General features: G+C 48.3%; 1 protein-coding gene across 1 annotated transcript; it reads left to right on the forward strand.

Annotated features, from left to right (window-relative positions):
- Nucleotides 1-1,645: 1,645 nt before the first annotated feature.
- ZSCAN12 (zinc finger and SCAN domain containing 12) lies at nt 1,646-16,807 on the forward strand. The gene is made up of 4 exons (XM_047735183.1): nt 1,646-2,730; nt 6,090-6,237; nt 7,775-8,900; nt 15,628-16,807. The coding sequence occupies exons 1-4, from the start codon at nt 2,329-2,331 to the stop codon at nt 15,755-15,757; spliced, it is 1,806 nt and encodes a 601-aa protein (XP_047591139.1). The 5' UTR covers nt 1,646-2,328; the 3' UTR covers nt 15,758-16,807.
- The last annotated feature ends 1,215 nt before the right edge of the window (nt 16,808-18,022 follow it).

The following is an 18,022-nucleotide window of genomic DNA, read 5'->3' on the forward strand; positions in this document are numbered from 1 at the left end:
TTTCTGGTTAGAAGTCAAGAAATCAATTACAAATTTAAAATTCCTTGTAGACTATACCATCTAATCTAAGGAAATTTAGTATCTTCAGGGACTAGCGTAACCAAATTGTTATAGTAACATATATTGATGCATAAAAAGTTACCCAAAAATGAAGGCTTAGAATAACCATCCCATGATGTTTTCTGCCAGGAATCTGGGGAGGGCTCAGCCTAAAGGTTCTTCCATTTCATGTGGCATCTTCTGGATTTGCCTAGAAAATCCCAAGACAGCTGCCCTGCCATGCCCAGTGCCTTGGGGCAAAGATAGCTAGAGGGGTGGGCTCAGGGCTTCCTTATGTGATCTTTCCAGCAGGGCAGTCAGCCTGTTTCTGTGATGGCTCAGGGCTCCCAGAGCAATTGTTCCAAAAAACAAAAAGTGAAAGCTGCTGCTCTCTAAAGGCTCAGGCTGGAAAACTCAAACAGCATCATTTTTGCTCTATTTTATCAGAGGAGTCATCAAATCCACTCAGACTCAAGGGGAAACGACATGGACCCCCACCTCATAATGGGAAAAGTGCTAAAGAATTTGTAGCCATCTTTAATTTTCCAAAACACCCTTATCCACCCAGATTTAAAGCCTGGGTACACATAAAGTTCTTTTTGGATTTTCTTTTTCTAAATAATCGTTCAATTTTTTTTTCTCCTTTCTTGCCTCCTTTTCAACTTCCCTAAATACACCCAACATTATTATAAGCTAATCAAGTGTATATATAGATTTATTTTTTATACACAAAGTAACAGTGAGCTTCTGACATTACAGTTTCACCATGTCTTTCTTGAGTCCTGGCTCTCAAAGTCTTTTTTTTTTTTTCTCTTGATTTTAGAAGTACTTAGAAGGTTTATCAAAATATCACAAGAAAAAAAATATCACATTCTTTTTTAAAATGTTGGAGTTACCTGGTGTATAAAATGGCCAAGTGTTATCAATGAGCTTGGACAAAAAGTATGAGAAAGGAGTTTTCCAGAGATCCATGTTTACCTTTGCTGTCTGTTCCGTATCCCTACATCCCCGAGTTTCCCCCGAGCAGACGATGAGGAATGCCGTTCCTGGGCCTGCCCTGTGTCTTGCGTGCTCTGTGCTTGGATGCTCTTTTCTGTGGCTGCCTTGCACCTGTGACCGAGGCGGACTGCTGCCTCTTGGCCCGTTATTCTGGTGCTGGCTGACTCCTTCAACGTCAGCCTTCCGCAGGAAGCCGCGCGTCGTAGGGCCAACATTACCGGAAGACATTTCAGAAAGGAAAACTACCGGCCAGTGTGTCCCCGAGCAGAGATGCAAAACCCCCAACCAAACACCGGCAAGTTGACGCTAATTACTTATAAAGAGATGTTCAGGACAAAGTGGCACCTACTGCAGGTGTTGCCAGGCCTCGCCCACAGTGGAGCGGGGACAGCGGGGGGCGGGCAGGAGCTGGGGATAGAGACCTACCCCACCTAACAGCTCGCCCGTCTAACTTCCGCCGCAGTGCCCAACTCATCCCTGCGGCTGGGGCTGCGGCTGCGGCTGCAGTGCGCGCCCGCGTACCCGCCTAACTCTCGCGACCTAGCGGAGCATCGCGGGAACTGCACGGCCAGCGTTCGCCCCTCCCTGCGGCTGCGGCGGAAGTGCGCGCGCGCTGAGCCCGCTCGCTTCCGGCCTTTGTGGGGCGCTGTCGGCGCGTCAGGCTGTGGGTGGTCTGCAGGCCGCGGCCTTTCGTACCTCCCGAGGGACCCTTATGCAGGCCTCCGCGGGCAGCGGGGGAGCGAGCATGCGGCCCTGTGCCGCCCTCGGAGTGCGGTGGGACGCGGCGGGCCTGCCGCGGGGGAAGGAGCGGAGACAGCGCGCGAGGGTCTGGGTCCTGCGGCGGCTGCGCCGCTGACGGCAGCGTTTCCGCCGGACGTGCGTCCACTGCAGGAGAGGCGACCCAGCAAGGGTGTCGCGACGCCTTGAGACGATCCGTTTGCTCCAAGTGTTGGTGTATTCCTCTTGGTTGCCCTTCGTTCTAGGACTCCATGCGGGGGTTTCCTGCCGGGCCGTGCTGTTGGTTTGTAAAATCCTCAGGCCACTTCGTACCTTTTACTCAGTCTCTTTAGATTAGTCTGTTCTTAACTCTTGTAATCGGAGTATTTCCCGGAGTAGCGTAAATTAACCTGGAGGTGGCTTGCAAAGCACGGAAGTAAATTCTTAGAATTTGCAATTTTTGCCTGTGGTGTAGCTTGTGTTAGAAGTGGCGGCTTCTCCCTCAGGTCCACCCAGGGAGATCTTAACGGGGAATCTTGTTTGCAGCACTGATAAAGCTTTTGCACGGCTATCATGGCATCTACTTGGGCTCTCCAGGCCCACGAGGGCCAGGATGACCTTTTGGAAGTAAAGATTGAGGAGGAGGAGAAGGACACCCCCAGACAGCATCAGATCCTGCAAAAGAACAACACCCACAGCAGGGAGGTCTTCCGACAGTACTTCCGGCAGTTCTGCTACCAGGAGACCTCTGGACCCCGCGAGGCGCTGAGCCGGCTGCGGGAGCTCTGCCGCCAGTGGCTGCGGCCGGAGATGCACAGCAAGGAGCAGATCATGGAGCTGCTGGTGCTGGAGCAGTTCCTGACCATCCTGCCCGAGGAGCTGCAGGCCTGGGTGCGGGAGCAGCAGCCGGAGAGCGGGGAGCAGGCGGTGGCCGCGCTGGAGGACCTGGAGAGGGAGCTGGATGAGCCAGAACAGGTGAGAAAAAGAGATCTGTTTTGTGATTGAGAGAAAATGAATTATGGATTTCTAGGCCAGTGTGTTCTTGACACATGGGTGTATCAGGCTCTAGCCTCATGGAAACTTGATTAATGTAGTCCTACTTATTTATAGCTTCTCTGCGGATGGATCATGTGCTTCTGTACTAGGCCTACAGAGTCCTGTTTGAGGAAATGCTGCTCAAAAACATTAGAAGATTCTAAGAGCAAATGTTAGGTCATGGTAAGGGAGTGGGCAGCAGTCTCTTCAAAGAGACATCGCTCTCTTGCATAACAGTGTGTCCACTGCCCTTTCTCCATTAAAGGATTAAACGAAGGAGAAATCAAAGTCACCACCTTGGAGGAGTGGGAGGTATGAGCGGTGTGGAAGGTTAGGAGGGAGGGGCCGGGTAGGGGTGGGAGTTACTGGGAGTAGTAGAAAGCTCAGGGTGGGTTGGACAGGTGAGTTGTGAACAGGGATTGAAAACAGAGTCCAGGACCTTGAATACCACCCCTGGAATTTAGATTTTAATCTGTAGGACACAAGCTTCTAACATTTTCTCTTTGAGTCTAAATGAGCCTCTCTAACCCGAGGATGTAACTAAAGTATGTAGGATCTTGTTCTGTTCTGTTCTGTTTTGTTTCAATACTGATACTGGTTCTCAACCAGTGGCTGTTTTGTGCCCTAGAGGCATCGGGCAATGTCTTGGGACATTTTTGGTTGTCAGATGGGGCAAGGTGCTACCGACATCTAGTGGCTGATGGGCCAGGGACATTACCCGTATAGGACAGCATCATACAACAAAGAATTATCTGATCAGCTGGTCAGTAGAGGCAAGGCTGGGAAGTCTTGGTAGGAAGGCTATAAAATGGAAAAACAAGAAGGGTAGCCCAGCACTGGGGGCATGAAACACTGGAGGGGAGGAACCTGTGGCAGAAAGACATGAGTTTGAGAGAGAGTTGTGACAGTGAGACTTCAAAGGATGAAGCATGTCTTAGGTAAGTATTCATTGGAAATGATGACAGATGAGTGGATGAAAAAGGAAGGATGAAGGGAAAACTGCAGGGAGCGATCTCTTCCAGGCTGAGCACTGGGGACTTCCGGCTTGAGAGACTGGCGGGATCCGGGTGCTCCTAACAGAGTTCAAGGGGGTAGGGGAAGGTGGATTGGGGAAAGCTCATTTGTTCAGGAGACATTTACTAATGGGGTTTTTGTACTAGGCACCATTCAGGGCACTGGAAACATAGCCATGAACAAAGCGCAGAAGCTGCTGTTGTCTCCCAGCTGGAGTCTAGTCTGATAAGGAGGCAGACAATAAACGGGGTGCTGAGTCACCGGAGAGTTGAACAGAAGAGAGGTTTAACCTGACCTAAATTGTAAAAATAATCACTCCAGCCACTCTGTTGGAAGAGTTGTACACGGGGCCCGGGTGGGGGCGCGGGGTACAGGAGGTCGAGAGGTCAAATGCAGAAGCAGGGAGACAGGCTCAGCACCGATCCAGGAAACGGGTGCTGGTGGCTTGGACTAGGGCAGTAGCTGTGGAAGTGTGAGATGCGGTTGGATCCTGCCTGTTCTGGAGGTGGCACTTGACAGGATTTGTTTTTCTGTAGGATGTGGGATATGAGAGAAGGTTCAGGGTTCAGCTAAGGTTTTTGTTCTGAACGTTATGATTCATGGATTCATCATTCACAAAGATGGTAAAGGCTGGGAGAGAGGAAGGTTTTGGGTCAGGACAGGGATCAAGGGTTATTGGGTTTTTGGATGTGTCAATTTTGAGATTCCTATTAGAATCCACCTGGAAAAGTTGGGCAAGCAACTGAGTATAACAAGCTGGGATTCGATGGAGGGATCCGTGCTAGAGATGCAAAACTGGAACTTGTCAGGTTATGGATGATGTTTAAGGCTTTGAGGTGAAAGGAGGTCGTCAGGGCAGTGGAAATGGAGGAGTGGCCAAGGAGACAGGTAGAGAACCAAAAGAAAGAAGGGATTCTCGAGTGCAGGCAGAAGTAATGTGGTGTTAAACGTGATGAGTTTGTGCTTTCCCCTGATTAAAAAACAACAAAATGAAACATGTTGGGGCGCCTGGGTGGCTCAGTGGGTTAAGCCGCTGCCTTCGGCTCAGGTCATGATCTCAGAGTCCTGGGATCGAGCCCCGCATCGGGCTCTCTGCTCAGCAGGGAGCCTGCTTCCTCCTCTCTCTCTGCCTGCCTCTCTGCCTGCTTGTGATCTCTCTGTCAAATAAATAAATAAAATCTTAAAAAAAAAAAAAATGAAACATGTTGAGTTTGTTTTGCAAGCCAACCCCTTCCCTTGAAGCATTCTGGGGGCAGCTAACAGAGTTTGAACTCGATTTCTGAGCCTTGCCAGAGATCCACAGATGGAAGACACAGACCACTGTGTTGGCTTTTTTCTCCCTCCACATTTGAAGTTGAAACATCTTTTTCTGTCCATCTCAACATCCTTCTGATTCTGGCTCTTATTCTGGGGGCAGAGGTTGCACAGTGAAACTGTCAGAATAGAGGCAGTGTGCAGTGATTTCTTATTTACAGAGTGTAGCCACTGTAGGGGGTTAGGGAGCAGTTTGAGGGCCTGCTGCGGCAACGCCCCCTGCAATGTGCTTTGTGTACACGGTGCCGGGTGGTCGAGGTAACCAGCCCCGCTCCCGGAGTTCCTGAACTAAGACACAGACTTCGGAACAAGAGTGGTCCCAGATCCCAGCATTTCACACCCTGCTGGGGAAACCTGGTATTTTCGAATACAAGGGGAATGGTTCCCTGCAGTCACAGAAACTACAGAATGGCTTAAACTGCTAAATAAATGAGTTCGTTGCCGGAGCAGGGCTCAGGGGTGCAGTAAGGGATGGGGTTGAAGGCAAGAGTGGAGACCTAGGCACCTTGAAGAGAAAAGGCTTCTTCCTTTAAGTGGAAGGGAAGAAGGGGGCGGCGGGGAGTGATGAAATGAATGGTGGGTGGCCTCTCATGTGACCATGACCTTGGGCAAGGAGAAAATAAGGTCCTGTCCTGGAGGGAGGTGGAGTGGGGCCTGGGGAAGGCTGGCTGTAGGGAACAGCTTCCGGAGCCTACTGTGAAGAGATTTCTCCTCTGTCCTCCACCCTCTGTCACTCCTTGTTTCCTTCTGCCTTTCTCCAGGCATAAACAGTGAAGGTGACACAACCAGCAGCGTTTAGCTGTGAAGAACAGGAGCAGGGAAGGTTTCCCAGAGGAGGCGCCGTGGGGAGGGTTACGGCAGGTTGGTGTCTGGGAGAAAGTTGAGGTGTCAGATAGCTGGACGTCACCGCTGTGGATCGTGTACTCTTATTTGCTGTTCACCGACTGTGTGAGCTGTTTATCTTGCCGCAGGTCTCAGTCCACACCGAGGAACAAGGCCAGCCCTTGCAGGAGGCGGCCCCTCTGGGAACAGAACAGGAGCCCGGTGTGTCCCTCCCACCCCTGATGGCACAGCTCAAGTGTGAGTCTCCAGAACCTGAAGCCCCGCTGGAGGAGCCAGGTAAGGCAGACAGACCCATCTGGGGGGAAGGGGAGGACGGGCCAGCACGGGACAGCAGGATGCCCTAGTACTCCGCACTGTTCCTGATCATCAGAGTCACGAAGTCTCTCATGCACACTCTCAGCCACACTCTCAGCCACAACTGAAGAGTTTCTTGCTCTTCAGGTGTTCTCTTCTCTTTATATTTAAATATTTTTCGAATTCTTGCACTGTTTTATTTGAGATCACTTAATTTAGTCTTTCTGGTAGTTGTTTTCCATTGTACTGGTCTTGCTCTTTCTAGCCTTTATCCTGTCAGACGGTACTACTGTCTTCACTTCGACTGTATCCTTCCTCCTTCATAAACAAGCCTCTGCCCCACGATGACCGCATTTTTCAGATGGTTCAGGAAAAAGTATATATATGTGTACACTTACAGAGAGAGGAACAATAAAGCAGACGTGGCAGAATATGAAAAGTTGGTGAATGGATGAAAGACTCCATAACTTCCTTATCTCTAATTGGTTTATATTTATTCTTTTCCTTTTTTTTTTCTTTTTTAAAGGTTTTATTTATTTATTTGACAGAGAGAAACAGCGAGAGAGAGAACACAAGCAGGGGGAGTGGGAGAGGGAGAAGCAGTTTCCCATGGAGCAGGGAGCCTGATTCGGGGCTCCATCCCATGACCTTGAGATCATGACTTGAGCCAATGGCAGATGCTTAATGACTGGGCCACCCAGGCGCCCCTATATTTATTCTTTTCCATTTAGTTTTTTAAAGTAGGTAAAAATTCATCTAGTTCAAAGACAAAAATTTTAAATTATCTAGTGAAAAGTTTTCATTCCACTTCATTCCCTCTGCTGTCTGGTCTTCCAGCCCTGAAATAGGTTGTCAGTGTTTTAAGTTCTTGTGTGTCCTTCCCTAGAAATATATATGTTTTCATATTCAAACAAGTACCTTTTCTTCTCTTTATCACTAAGATAGTAAAAGCTTGCATTTTTTATTTCTTAACAGCAACTTAGTAATAAAATGTATGGATGAACCACACAGTTGCCTTACTCACCCCCCAAGTTGTCCCCAGTGTTTTATTCTAACAGGTGGTGCTGTGGTGAACTGCAGGATAAATTCCTGTTTGTGAAATTACTAAGCCAAAGTTTAAGTACTTTTGTAATTTTGATGGATGTTGTCAAATTGCCCTCTATAAGGCCTGGGTCAGTTTACACTCCCACCGGCAATGTGTGACACTCATTTCATGAACATGGCAGGATGATGGGTGAAAATTGTGTCTCATTATTGTTTAAATCTGCTTTTCCCTTATTTTGAGGTGGAGCATCTTACGTTTAAGAACTACTGTATTAATTTTTCTGGAGACAATTTTTCCTTTGCCCAGTTTCTATTGGGTTACTGGTCTTTTCCGTAAAAATTTTTGGAGTTTTACGTATTACGTCTGTCCTGTGTTCTTATGCCATTTCATAGTCCTGCAGAAACTCTAGGTTCTTAGTGTTTTTCACCAATGAATCTTGTGTTGGAAACTCGTTGACTTGGTGATCCATTGCAGTTTCAGGTGTTGAGACTGGGAATGAGTGCAGGAATTTAAAGCAAGAAATTTCTGAAGACATGGAACCACATGAGAACATGTCTGCATTTAAACATGAAGTGTTCTGGCCTGCTCAGTGCAGAGAAGCTGATGATCCTGAAGCAAAACCAGAAGAGTCTTCTGGACACTCCAGGGAAGGTGAACAACCTACAGGTGAAGAAAGCAGAGTCTGTTTGGGTGAACAGCAGAGGTTCTGTCTGGGAGGAAAACCTCACGAGTGCGAGGAGTGTGGGAAAGCCTTCAGTCAGCACTCGCGCCTTGTAGAACATCAGAGGGTCCATACTGGAGACAGGCCTTACAAGTGCGAGGAATGTGGAAAAACATTCCGTGGGAGAACTGTGCTTATCCGGCACAAAATAATCCACACTGGTGAGAAACCATATAAGTGTAACGAGTGTGACAAAGCCTTTGGCCGGTGGTCAGCTCTTAACCAACATCAGAGACTTCACACAGGAGAGAAGCACTACCACTGTAATGAGTGTGGCAAAGCCTTCAGCCAGAAAGCAGGCCTCTTTCACCATCTCAAGATCCACATGAGAGACAAACCATACCATTGTACTCAGTGTAATAAGAGTTTCAGTCGGCGCTCGATACTAACTCAGCATCAAGGAGTTCACACTGGGGCGAAGCCCTATGAGTGCAGCGAGTGTGGAAAAGCCTTTGTGTATAACTCATCCCTGGTTTCCCACCAGGAGATCCATCACAAAGAAAAGTGCCATCAGTGTAAGGAATGTGGGAAATCCTTCAGCCAGAGTGGCCTTGTTCAGCACCAGAGGATCCACACTGGGGAAAAACCTTACAAGTGTGATGTATGTGGAAAAGCCTTTATTCAGAGGACGAGTCTTTTAGAACATCAGCGAATTCACACTGGGGAGAGACCTTATAAATGTGATGAGTGTGGGAAGGCTTTCACGCAGAGATCTGTCCTCACGGAACATCAGAGAATCCACACTGGAGAGAGGCCCTACAAGTGTGACGAGTGTGGGAATGCCTTCCGAGGAATCACCAGCCTCATCCAGCACCAGAGAATCCACACTGGGGAGAAACCCTACCAATGTGATGAATGTGGCAAAGCCTTCAGACAGAGGTCAGATCTTAGTAAACACCAGAGAACCCATGCTAGAGGTGGTCCTTGTACATGTAAAGAGTGTGGGGAGTCGTTCAGGCAGACCTCAGCTCTTACTCAACATCAGAGTACCCACAGAGGAGAAAAACTGCAGGGCGGCTGTGTGCCAGAGTGCAGGCTTTGAAATCATTTAGGGCAGAATGCCAGTCACTGTTGCTCTAAGGAAGCCTCAGATATTGATAAAGAAGTCCCTGTGTGCCGCCCATTCTGTCAGGTGCTGTGGAGATCAAGAAGCAGAACACCACATTCCTCTTCTCCGAAGTTGACGGTTTAGTTGGGGATAGCTAAGATCTGCATGTGAGGTTAGGTGAGACCGCAGCAGGACAGGAGAAATGACACAGGTCCTGTGTCTTGGAAGTGGCTCGTGGCACACAGTAAGTGCTGTCCATCCGGGAGGACGGACCGCCGGTGCCTCGGGGGGTCAGGAAAGATCTTACTGACGCTAAGGGTTGGATGGGCGGAATTGGAGGGCAAAATGGAAAGCATTTAGGGTGAAGGAAATGTAGGCAGAGGCAAGAGTGCTCGTGGTTTGGAAGCACGTGAGTTGACCTGAGGTACAGGGTCTGTTCGGTTGGGCGGTTGTTGGCGGTACGTTGGCAACAGAGTTTGGGGACAGACTGGGAGGGCAAGAATGCCTCTTTGACTTCATTCCTAAAATATCTCTAAAATTATTGGCTGTTGGAAAGGTGAGGACACTCTTGCGTACAGAGACGGTGATGTACCTACAGTGTCACAAGGGAAAGCCCAGCCACTGAAGTGTAGGTCTCTGACCTCAAGTCCTGTCTGTTGCTCTAGGGATCCCTCCACTTCACTGAGGAAAACGTCAGAGTCCCACTCACAGACCTTCTGCCTCACTGCATTGAATCCCAGCTGCCTTCATGGTTGCCTGTGGAGTGTGGACATGTGAACACTTTCCCGTAAGCAGGCACCGCTGGTGGTTCAGAGCATAAGGGAAGCCCAACAGCAGACAGGTGCCAGCAGGACCATAGAGAGCACAGGGAACCTGACCACCATCCCGCCGTAAGGGCTTCAGGCTGGCCTTTCCACCTCTTCAAATTTAAGGGCGTCAAAACAGGAGATTGACCTACATTCAAAGGCTCCTGGGGTCGTCTGAGCACAAGCCTTCGCGGTTAGTTAGGGCACTAGGGTTCTCTGCCTCTAACCTCTCTTTTCCCCAGTTACGTAGTTCTCATGTTCTCAATTCCCTAACAACTGCTCTGCAGAAATGGTTTACAATTTCTTGGTTTGTATACCTTCTTGAGCACATCAAAGAGCCAAAGATTAGTGACTCTGTCCCTTGGGACTCGTGAGAACAGATGAGCTGGTTGGCTCTGCTCCTGTTCTACTGGGTGAGCAGTTCTGTCCGGGACGACGGCCTGTGGCCATTATTGGTGGTAGCCGGCAGCCACAGAGAGATGCACGTGGCTCCTGGTCTGTTTGTCTTCTTTACAGAGGATTTTTGACCTTCACTGAGCTGTCCTTTGATTTCCTTCCCTTGCTACCTTGGCATGGCCGACTCTGCAGTTTCTGAGATTAACCCCTCACCCCGCCCACCTCACCCCACACAACTCCAGGGTCCTCTCACCCCTCACCTCTAGCCGGTGAGTGGGTCTGAAGTGGTGAGGAAAGGGGGAGGGGAGAAACGGATAATTACCCTCCTTTAACTACTCCTGACTGCCGTTGTACCTAGCCCCGAGTCTCCATCCCATCTCCTCCCGGCTCCTGTAATGCACTATGCCGCCTCTCCCTACGGCCCCTGTCTCTGGCCTCTCCATCTGTCGCCCTGTCCAGAACACAAGAGTATTATCACTGGTTTGGAACCAGAAGAGTCCCTGGGGAAATAGTGATGTCGCTTCTGAGCTGTAAATGGGAGCACATTTTCCCATAAAAATAACAATTGGTGTTAGTGCCGTAACAGGCATATTATGACGTGTGTCAGATTTGCTTTGGGATTGGAATTTACATGACCATGGGAGAACATTCTGAGTTCACAACAGACCAAAGCCCATGAACATGTGAAAACTCAGTCACAACTTGAGGACTCTTTATTTAGGTGTTTTTTCCTAAGACCAGCCTGGGAGCTGCGCACATGAGACACTGAGGCAGCTGGGGTTGGGAACTAACGCTTTTTTACATCCAGGAAACAAGTTTGTTGCCCCGAGTGAGCCTGAGAGCTCCGAGCTGTGTGTGTTCCTGTTCCCTTTCCCAGCTCGGCCTGCCTGGCATCTCTCACTCCCACAAGCTCCTCGGTGCTTAGTAATGAGAACCTGTATGAGCATGTCTCGTCACTGGATCAGACTTCAGACATGGTGGCCAAACTGAAGTCATTCCTAGGAGTCCCTTTGAGCCTTTCGAAGCCTACTGCTCATGGGAACACGGTTCTTTTTTATTTTTAAGAGATTTATTTGACAGAGATCACAAGTAGGCAGAGAGGCAGGCGGTGAGGGGGGGAAGCAGGCTCCCCACTGAACAGAGACCCTGGCATGGGGCTCGATCCCAGGACCCTGAGATTATGACCCGAGCCAAAGGCAGAGGCTTAACCCACTGAGCCACCCAGGCACCCCCATGATTCTTATTTTAAACTTGGCTTTCTGTTCACAGCGCTCTTATTTACATCTTCTGCTTAACACGTTCTCAGTGCAGATGCATTCGTCCATTTGCCTCTAACGCCTTTAATTGACTAATACAAAGGAGCCATAGACAGAGACCCAGAATATCGGGATATGCCTATCACCTAGCATGCAGTTCATGACTCATAAAGGTGGGGGTTTTGTTCTGGTTGTTCCTTGTGCTTAAATATCGTTGCAGTACCAAGAAGGGGAGGGGGTGGCGTGGCATTTCCAGGTAGGCATCAAAGGGGTCAACGTATCCAGGATTGGGGGAAACCGTATAATAACTGCAGCCGAATTGGCAACATGGAAGTGGAAGGCCTGGGGACATGTGGAGGACAGGACAGGTTAGACACAGAATGGGGAGAGTGCGGCGAACAGAGAATGACGAAGTGATGAAGCCCAGAGTACATCTTTATGGATGAAAGGTAGATACGGTCTAACAGGGACAAGATCTAGGAAATCAGGGTCCTCTGAAGCAGCTAACCTTTGTGGATTTTGAAGCCATCAGCGATAACAGGCAGTAGGATAGAAAAGAAAAACGTGAAATGGAAGCAAGTCCAAGGTAGAAATGATGTCTGTCAAGGGTAGTGACGAACAGCCAGGTTGAGGCACTGGTGTAACACTCGATTCACAAAGCAGTTACTTAGAAATAATATTAAGGATGAGAGTGAGATCGAGCTTCTTTTCTCATTGATTCAAGGTGAACAAGATACTGAGTGTTTAAGACAAAAAGCTGGAGAGGTTGGGGGAGAATCAAATTCCCTAAAGCAATAAAAAATGAAGGGGGCTTTGAATGAAGAGTAACCTGACAAACAGGTTGCAGGGGGTATAACAGGGATTGCAAAGTGAGAAAGCCGGCCCCCCTCCAAAAAACCCCCAGGTGTATGAAGAGGTTGCTGGAATTTTCGGTGTGAGATAAAGTTACTGAGGAAAGAGAATGGGATTGAGCAGGCTCTGAATTGAGAAATGTCAGTTGCGGGGTGAGGCCAGCAGTGGAGAGCAGGTCCACACTACTGTGCTCTGAACAGAAGTAGCCTCTTGTTATCTCCTCTAGATTATTACAGAGTTCTCACGCTCAAAGCCCTTATTGGCCATCTTTGGGAGTCGGGAATAAAATTTGTTAAAAATATGTAACATATACAGTTTACTAAGGGCCAGGCCTGACTAGGTGCATTATTTTATTTTTAGCATTGAAGCTGCCTGAGGTCACAAAGTTAGTATATGGGGCCCAGCTTTGAACCCAAGCAGCCCAATTCTAGAGCCCACACTTCCTGTTTCAGTTAAAGGAACCCTGTGTTGCAGTGGTGATTGATGTCTGTGGAAAACTTTTCTACTCCTGTCACTCTTTTTTTAAAAGATACTTCAGGAATCCCAGAATCCTAGGTCCAAGCACCCAAGGTAATAATATCACTACCCTTTCTGCTCGCCAGATTGTGGATGAGGTTTGGTCAGTGGAATGTGAACCCTAATGCTTGTTGCCGACACAGGGAGGGTGTCCACAGGAGACATTCCACTAAAAATGGGCTTTTTAGGGGCACCTGGATGGCTCAGTGGTTTAAGCCTCTGCCTTCGGCTCAGGTCATGATCTCAGGGTCCTGGGATGGAGCCCTGCATCGGGCTCCCTGCTCAGCGGAGAGCCTGCTTCCTCCTCTCTCTCTCTGCCTGCCTCTCTGCCTACTTGTGATCTCTGTCTGTCAAATAAATAAATAAAATCTTTAAAAAAAATGGGCTCTTTATAGGAAAGGATCACCCTCCATTCTGACAGAATATGGGATTTTTGGCAGACTTCAGTAATACAAATCATAAAGATGTAGATTATAATGTCCCATTATAGATCTGTCCAGTAACCGATATGGATCTATTCTTGATGAGGGTTTTATATTTGTAGCTAGTAATCATGGCTAGGATTAAAGGAAACATAATTATATAAAATAGTTCTTTCAGGTGCCTGTCCTGACTCCACAAGCCCAGAATTTATTTGGGCAACAAATTGTCCTATTCAGCTTAGGAATAATCATCTGATAACCTTTAGTTAAATATTCTCAACTTCCATCCTTTCACACTTAAAAGTTCTCCTATCACAATCCCTGTAGCAGTTCATTTTTTTTTTTTAAGATTTTATTCATTTATTTGACAGATCACAAGTAGGCAGAGAGGCACCAGCAGGGGGTGGGGTGGGGGGAAGCAGGCTCCCCACCCAGCAGAGATCCCGATGCTGGGCTCCATTCCAGGACCCTGAGATCATGACTAGAGCGGAAGGCAGAGGCTCAACCCACTGAGCCACCCAGGCACCCCTAGCAGTTCATTTTATTGGAATTTCTTTGGGTCTTCTCTCATGCCAAATGTTTTTGGGTGTAATTGGTAAGGAGTCCTTCTACATTTTTATATATGTATAGTATTCTATATATATATATAGAGAGAGAATATATGTATGACTGTATTCTATAAAAATGTGTTGTACGTAGGTTTTATTTTATACATATAATTTGATTTTGACAAAGCCATTCATGGTAAGTAAACTCAGTTGAGTAGCTCCTTGGCTCACATTGTAAGACCATCGTGGAGAGCCAGTGGTTTTCCCTTGATTTCATGGAAACCACTGACTCCTCGCTCACACTTCCAGGTCTGAAAGCCCATCGGTCAAGGCTCCCAGAGCTTTTCGCCCAGCTCAGCTGAAGGTGATCTTTGGGGGATACATGTTTGTTCCACGGATCAGCTTAGCCCAGATAGCCTGGTCCTGGGTATCCCCAGAAGGACCTCTAAGTGGCCGTTATTTGTCATCTGTGAATTACGACGGTTAGATCTTACTGATCCCTCTTGGGCTCCATACGCGGACGTGACTTTTTGATCTAGTGCCTCACTTGTGCCTACTCCAGTGATCTCATCATTTCACACCCGCCAAAAGACGTGAGTTTTCTGTAGTCAAACTGAATTCGGGCGAGTGATTTACCCTATGGGGTCTCGGTTCCCCACAGGGTAAGTGGTGACAGTAGGAGCCACCGACTGGGCGTTCCGTGGGGTAGATGGGTTGTCTACACCGCGCTTCGCGCCTCTGTGCAGCCCCGTGCGCGCCGCAGCCGCAGGTCACTGGGATCGCGTGCAGTGTCCCCAGGACCTTTCGTGGGGCGCCGTCGGGGTCCGCGGGAACTCATCTTCCTCGGGGACAGAACTCGCCCCCGGCCTTATCTCAGCGCAGCCCAGGTTCGCGCTCTTTGTCCTGGGCGCCCGCTCACCCGCGGGTGCCGCCGGAGGCTGTGCCGGGCGGGGACGCAGCCAGGCAACCACAGAGAGGAGAACCTCCAGATTCCTAGAGGAGACCGAACGGCGCGGCGGCGGGGGCTGCAGCCGGCCCGGAAGCGCGAGCCCGCGAGACTCGGCGCGCACCTGTGCGGGGGCGGGGCTCGGCCTGCGTTCCTGCACCCCGGGCCTCCGCGGGTCGGGTGTGGGAGGGTGGGACCAGAGCTCCGAGAGTTGCAGGGGGAGTCAGGGACAGCTTTCTAGGTTTGGGTTGTATTGGGCTACCTGGGCTCTTGGGAAGAGGAGAGTCTGGGGTCCCGGTTTTGTAAACGGAAAGTGGGGCTGGTCGGGGAGAGCATCTGCGTCCTGACCCTTCCTGCGGTAGGGGAGGCGACGCTGCAGTGCGGAAGGTCAGAGGCCACTTATTGGTGGTAGCAAATGACTTATCTCTGTACCACGGAATCGTTCAACTGCCAGTGGGCTTATAACAGTACCCACTTAAACGAGTAAAGGTGTAGAACTTTAAATAAATATGAGCTGTTATTTTCTCATTTCTGATGTTATTTTCTCTACCGTCTGTTCGGCATTCTCTGAAGGGGAGAACACAAGGGAGGAGGGTTACGGTCTATTAAATTTTATTAACAAACATTTAGGAAGTAAAAGATTTTAGCACATGGTGCTAATTAAGGATTTGCAAATTCCCTCCCACTTCCTTAATTTATTTAGCTTCCTGACGAAGTTCCTTTTTCTTTCTGTGCCTTGTCTGGCTAGTGAGTTCTTGAGTCAAGGAGCTAAACAAAAATTAGAGTTTCTGTTAACAGTGTTATTTTGTGTCCCAGGAAGAAGACTAGCTACAAGGAAATACTTCTGAAAAACCGGTGTGGACCCCAGGCTGGTGTGAATCTTCTCCTGAGTGCGCTCATTCCAGAATGGCAGTCCTCCTGCAGGAAGGCCCCTGATGGTGACTGATGGCAGAGGGAGAGGGCCGTGCCTGGGACCACTCTGGCAAAGAAGTCGCAGATAGTCCCTCAGACTTTAAGTTGCTACTATCAGGAGATAGCTACCTGGGCCTCCCAGGGCTGTCAGAAGACTGAGAGAGCTTCGCCCACGGTTGCTGAGACCAGAAGCAGACCAAGGAGCAGGTGCTGAAGTCGGTCGTGACACCTCACTGGGAAGCTGCAGATTCAGGCAGGGATAGTACCCAGAAGGTGGAGAAGAGGTATCACTTATGCTAGAAAAGTTGGAGACAGCTTGGAGGAAAACCGTCAGTGGGAAGGGTTGGCATAATCACATATGTTATGGCTTGAGTAGTGAAAGTCTTCTGGAATAGCAGAGAAAGCAGTAAAACCAAACTTAGGATCCACCACATGTCTCTGCAGCCCAAACCCAGCACCTCCCTCATGGGCTTTAATTCCCCTTGGTATTCGTGTGCACCTCTGGGAAGTTTTTCTGTATTGGGTTGTTGTTTGGGTGACTTCAAATCCAGTTTTCCAAGACCAGCTTCATCCCGTTGCCTTTAGGGCGCAGGCTAAAGAACAGCACAAGACGTGCTTATAGCACAGATAGTGCATTGGAATCCAGGGTTTTAAGTGCAGCCTGTTAAGCCACTGTCATAGTTTGAGCATTATTGCCTTTTGGAATGGAAAGCCGATGAGAAAAGGTATCTGCGAGATCCTTGAAAGGAAGCGTTTTAGAACTCTCAATAACGTTCTTTCCCTTGAATACTTGTCTCTACCCATCTCCTTATCATTTGCCCAATTCTTGAGGTAGAAGCTCTCAGCCATATCTGTGAGGAGTTTGTTTGGTTTACTTTGACCTGTTCAACTCCTTTAACTTCAAAGTACAGCTTTCTTCCTATGTTTTAGTCCTGACATTACTGAAAAAGTTATTTTCTCCACTTTAGTTTTTCCATTTCAAAACGGTGTGTATTTTGAAACAGTTCTAGCTGTTGCTTGACGTTAGCTGTTATCGTAGACCACTGTTCATTGATTGACTCAATAAATATTTACTTGTGGAGCATTTGCTTGTCTGTAGTAGTGGCCTAGGTACATATCAGTTGGTATAAATGGTCCTTTTTTCTTTTTTTTAGATTTTACTTATTTATTTGACAGAGATCACAAGCAGGCAGAGAGGCAGACAGAGAGAGAGAGGGAAAGCAGGCTCCCCACTGAGCAGAGAGCCCGATTCGGGGCTTGATCCCAGGACCCTGAGATCAGGACCTGAGCAAAAGGCAGAGGCTTAACCCACTAAGCCACCTAGGCGCCCCTAAATGATCCTTTTAACTTACACTGGCAAATTAAAATTTCTCTTGATTTCATGATACTCCGTTTTTCATCTCTGGATTCAAACTTATCTCCTTTTAACTTTTTTGATTATACCTTCCTGATTCATTGTCTCATTTTGTGAGAAAATCCTCCATGTTCTTCCAAACTTTCCCCCCAGCTGTCTGTTCTCCCTTAAACTGGAACCTTGCGTGCCTTTTTGGGCACTTGGCCAAATTGAGATGACAGTTCAGATGCACAGTAATGGCATACACTTTAGGTAAAACTGGGTTTTATTTTTATCACTGTTCTTCATCTTAAGTCTCATCTCAGCAGAGAGATGACCGACATCTGAATTTTTTGCATTTTTTTTTAGATGGTGTTACTGGGAATGAAAATAAAGACTTGTCTCCAACACAAAAAATTATGAAGATGCTAAATCATGCAGTGGGGTCTCTGTAGAAATGCAGCACCTATGCAGTAAGCGCAGGAAAAGTTTTAGTCACTGGTGAGTCCTAATTCAGCTTTAGGGAGTCCAGAGACCGAAGAGAATCTCTTTGAGAACAAGTTTGGAAAGGCTTTGGTTTAGAGTGGGTTTCTCTTTTCCCACCGGAGATCCCCACATGGAAAAATGCTCAGTGTAAGGAATGTGGGAAAGCTTTCAGTTACCGTGGCCTCATTTTACATCAGAGAATCACATGAATGAGAGACTGCAGAGATGTAATGACCACGAGGAAGCCTTTGTGCGCACTGATACCTTACAGAACCTTACGTGGAGGACAAAGGAGCGCCTTTACCCACAAGTCAGGATGACTGTGCACCAGAGAATCTGCACAGGAGAGGAATCATATAAACGTGATGAACACGAAAATGCTTTGCATGGAGTCACTGGCTGTATTCAGCCTTGGAGAGTTCACACTATGGGAAACCCAGACAGTGCGATGAGTACAGACATGGTTGGACTCGGTAACCA

The sequence above is a fragment of the Lutra lutra genome, chromosome 6 (assembly GCF_902655055.1).
Source record: "Lutra lutra chromosome 6, mLutLut1.2, whole genome shotgun sequence".
Classification (NCBI taxonomy): Eukaryota; Metazoa; Chordata; class Mammalia; order Carnivora; family Mustelidae; genus Lutra; species Lutra lutra.

Excerpts from the sequence above, each read along its gene's own strand:
- ZSCAN12 (XM_047735183.1), top strand. The coding sequence starts at position 2,329 with ATGGCATCTACTTGGGCTCTCCAGGCCCACGAGGGCCAGGATGACCTT. Across the intron at positions 6,238-7,774 it reads AGCCCCGCTGGAGGAGCCAG|TTTCAGGTGTTGAGACTGGG; the intron begins GTAAGGCAGACA and ends GATCCATTGCAG. Across the intron at positions 8,901-15,627 it reads GGCAAAGCCTTCAGACAGAG|GAAGAAGACTAGCTACAAGG; the intron begins GTCAGATCTTAG and ends TTTGTGTCCCAG.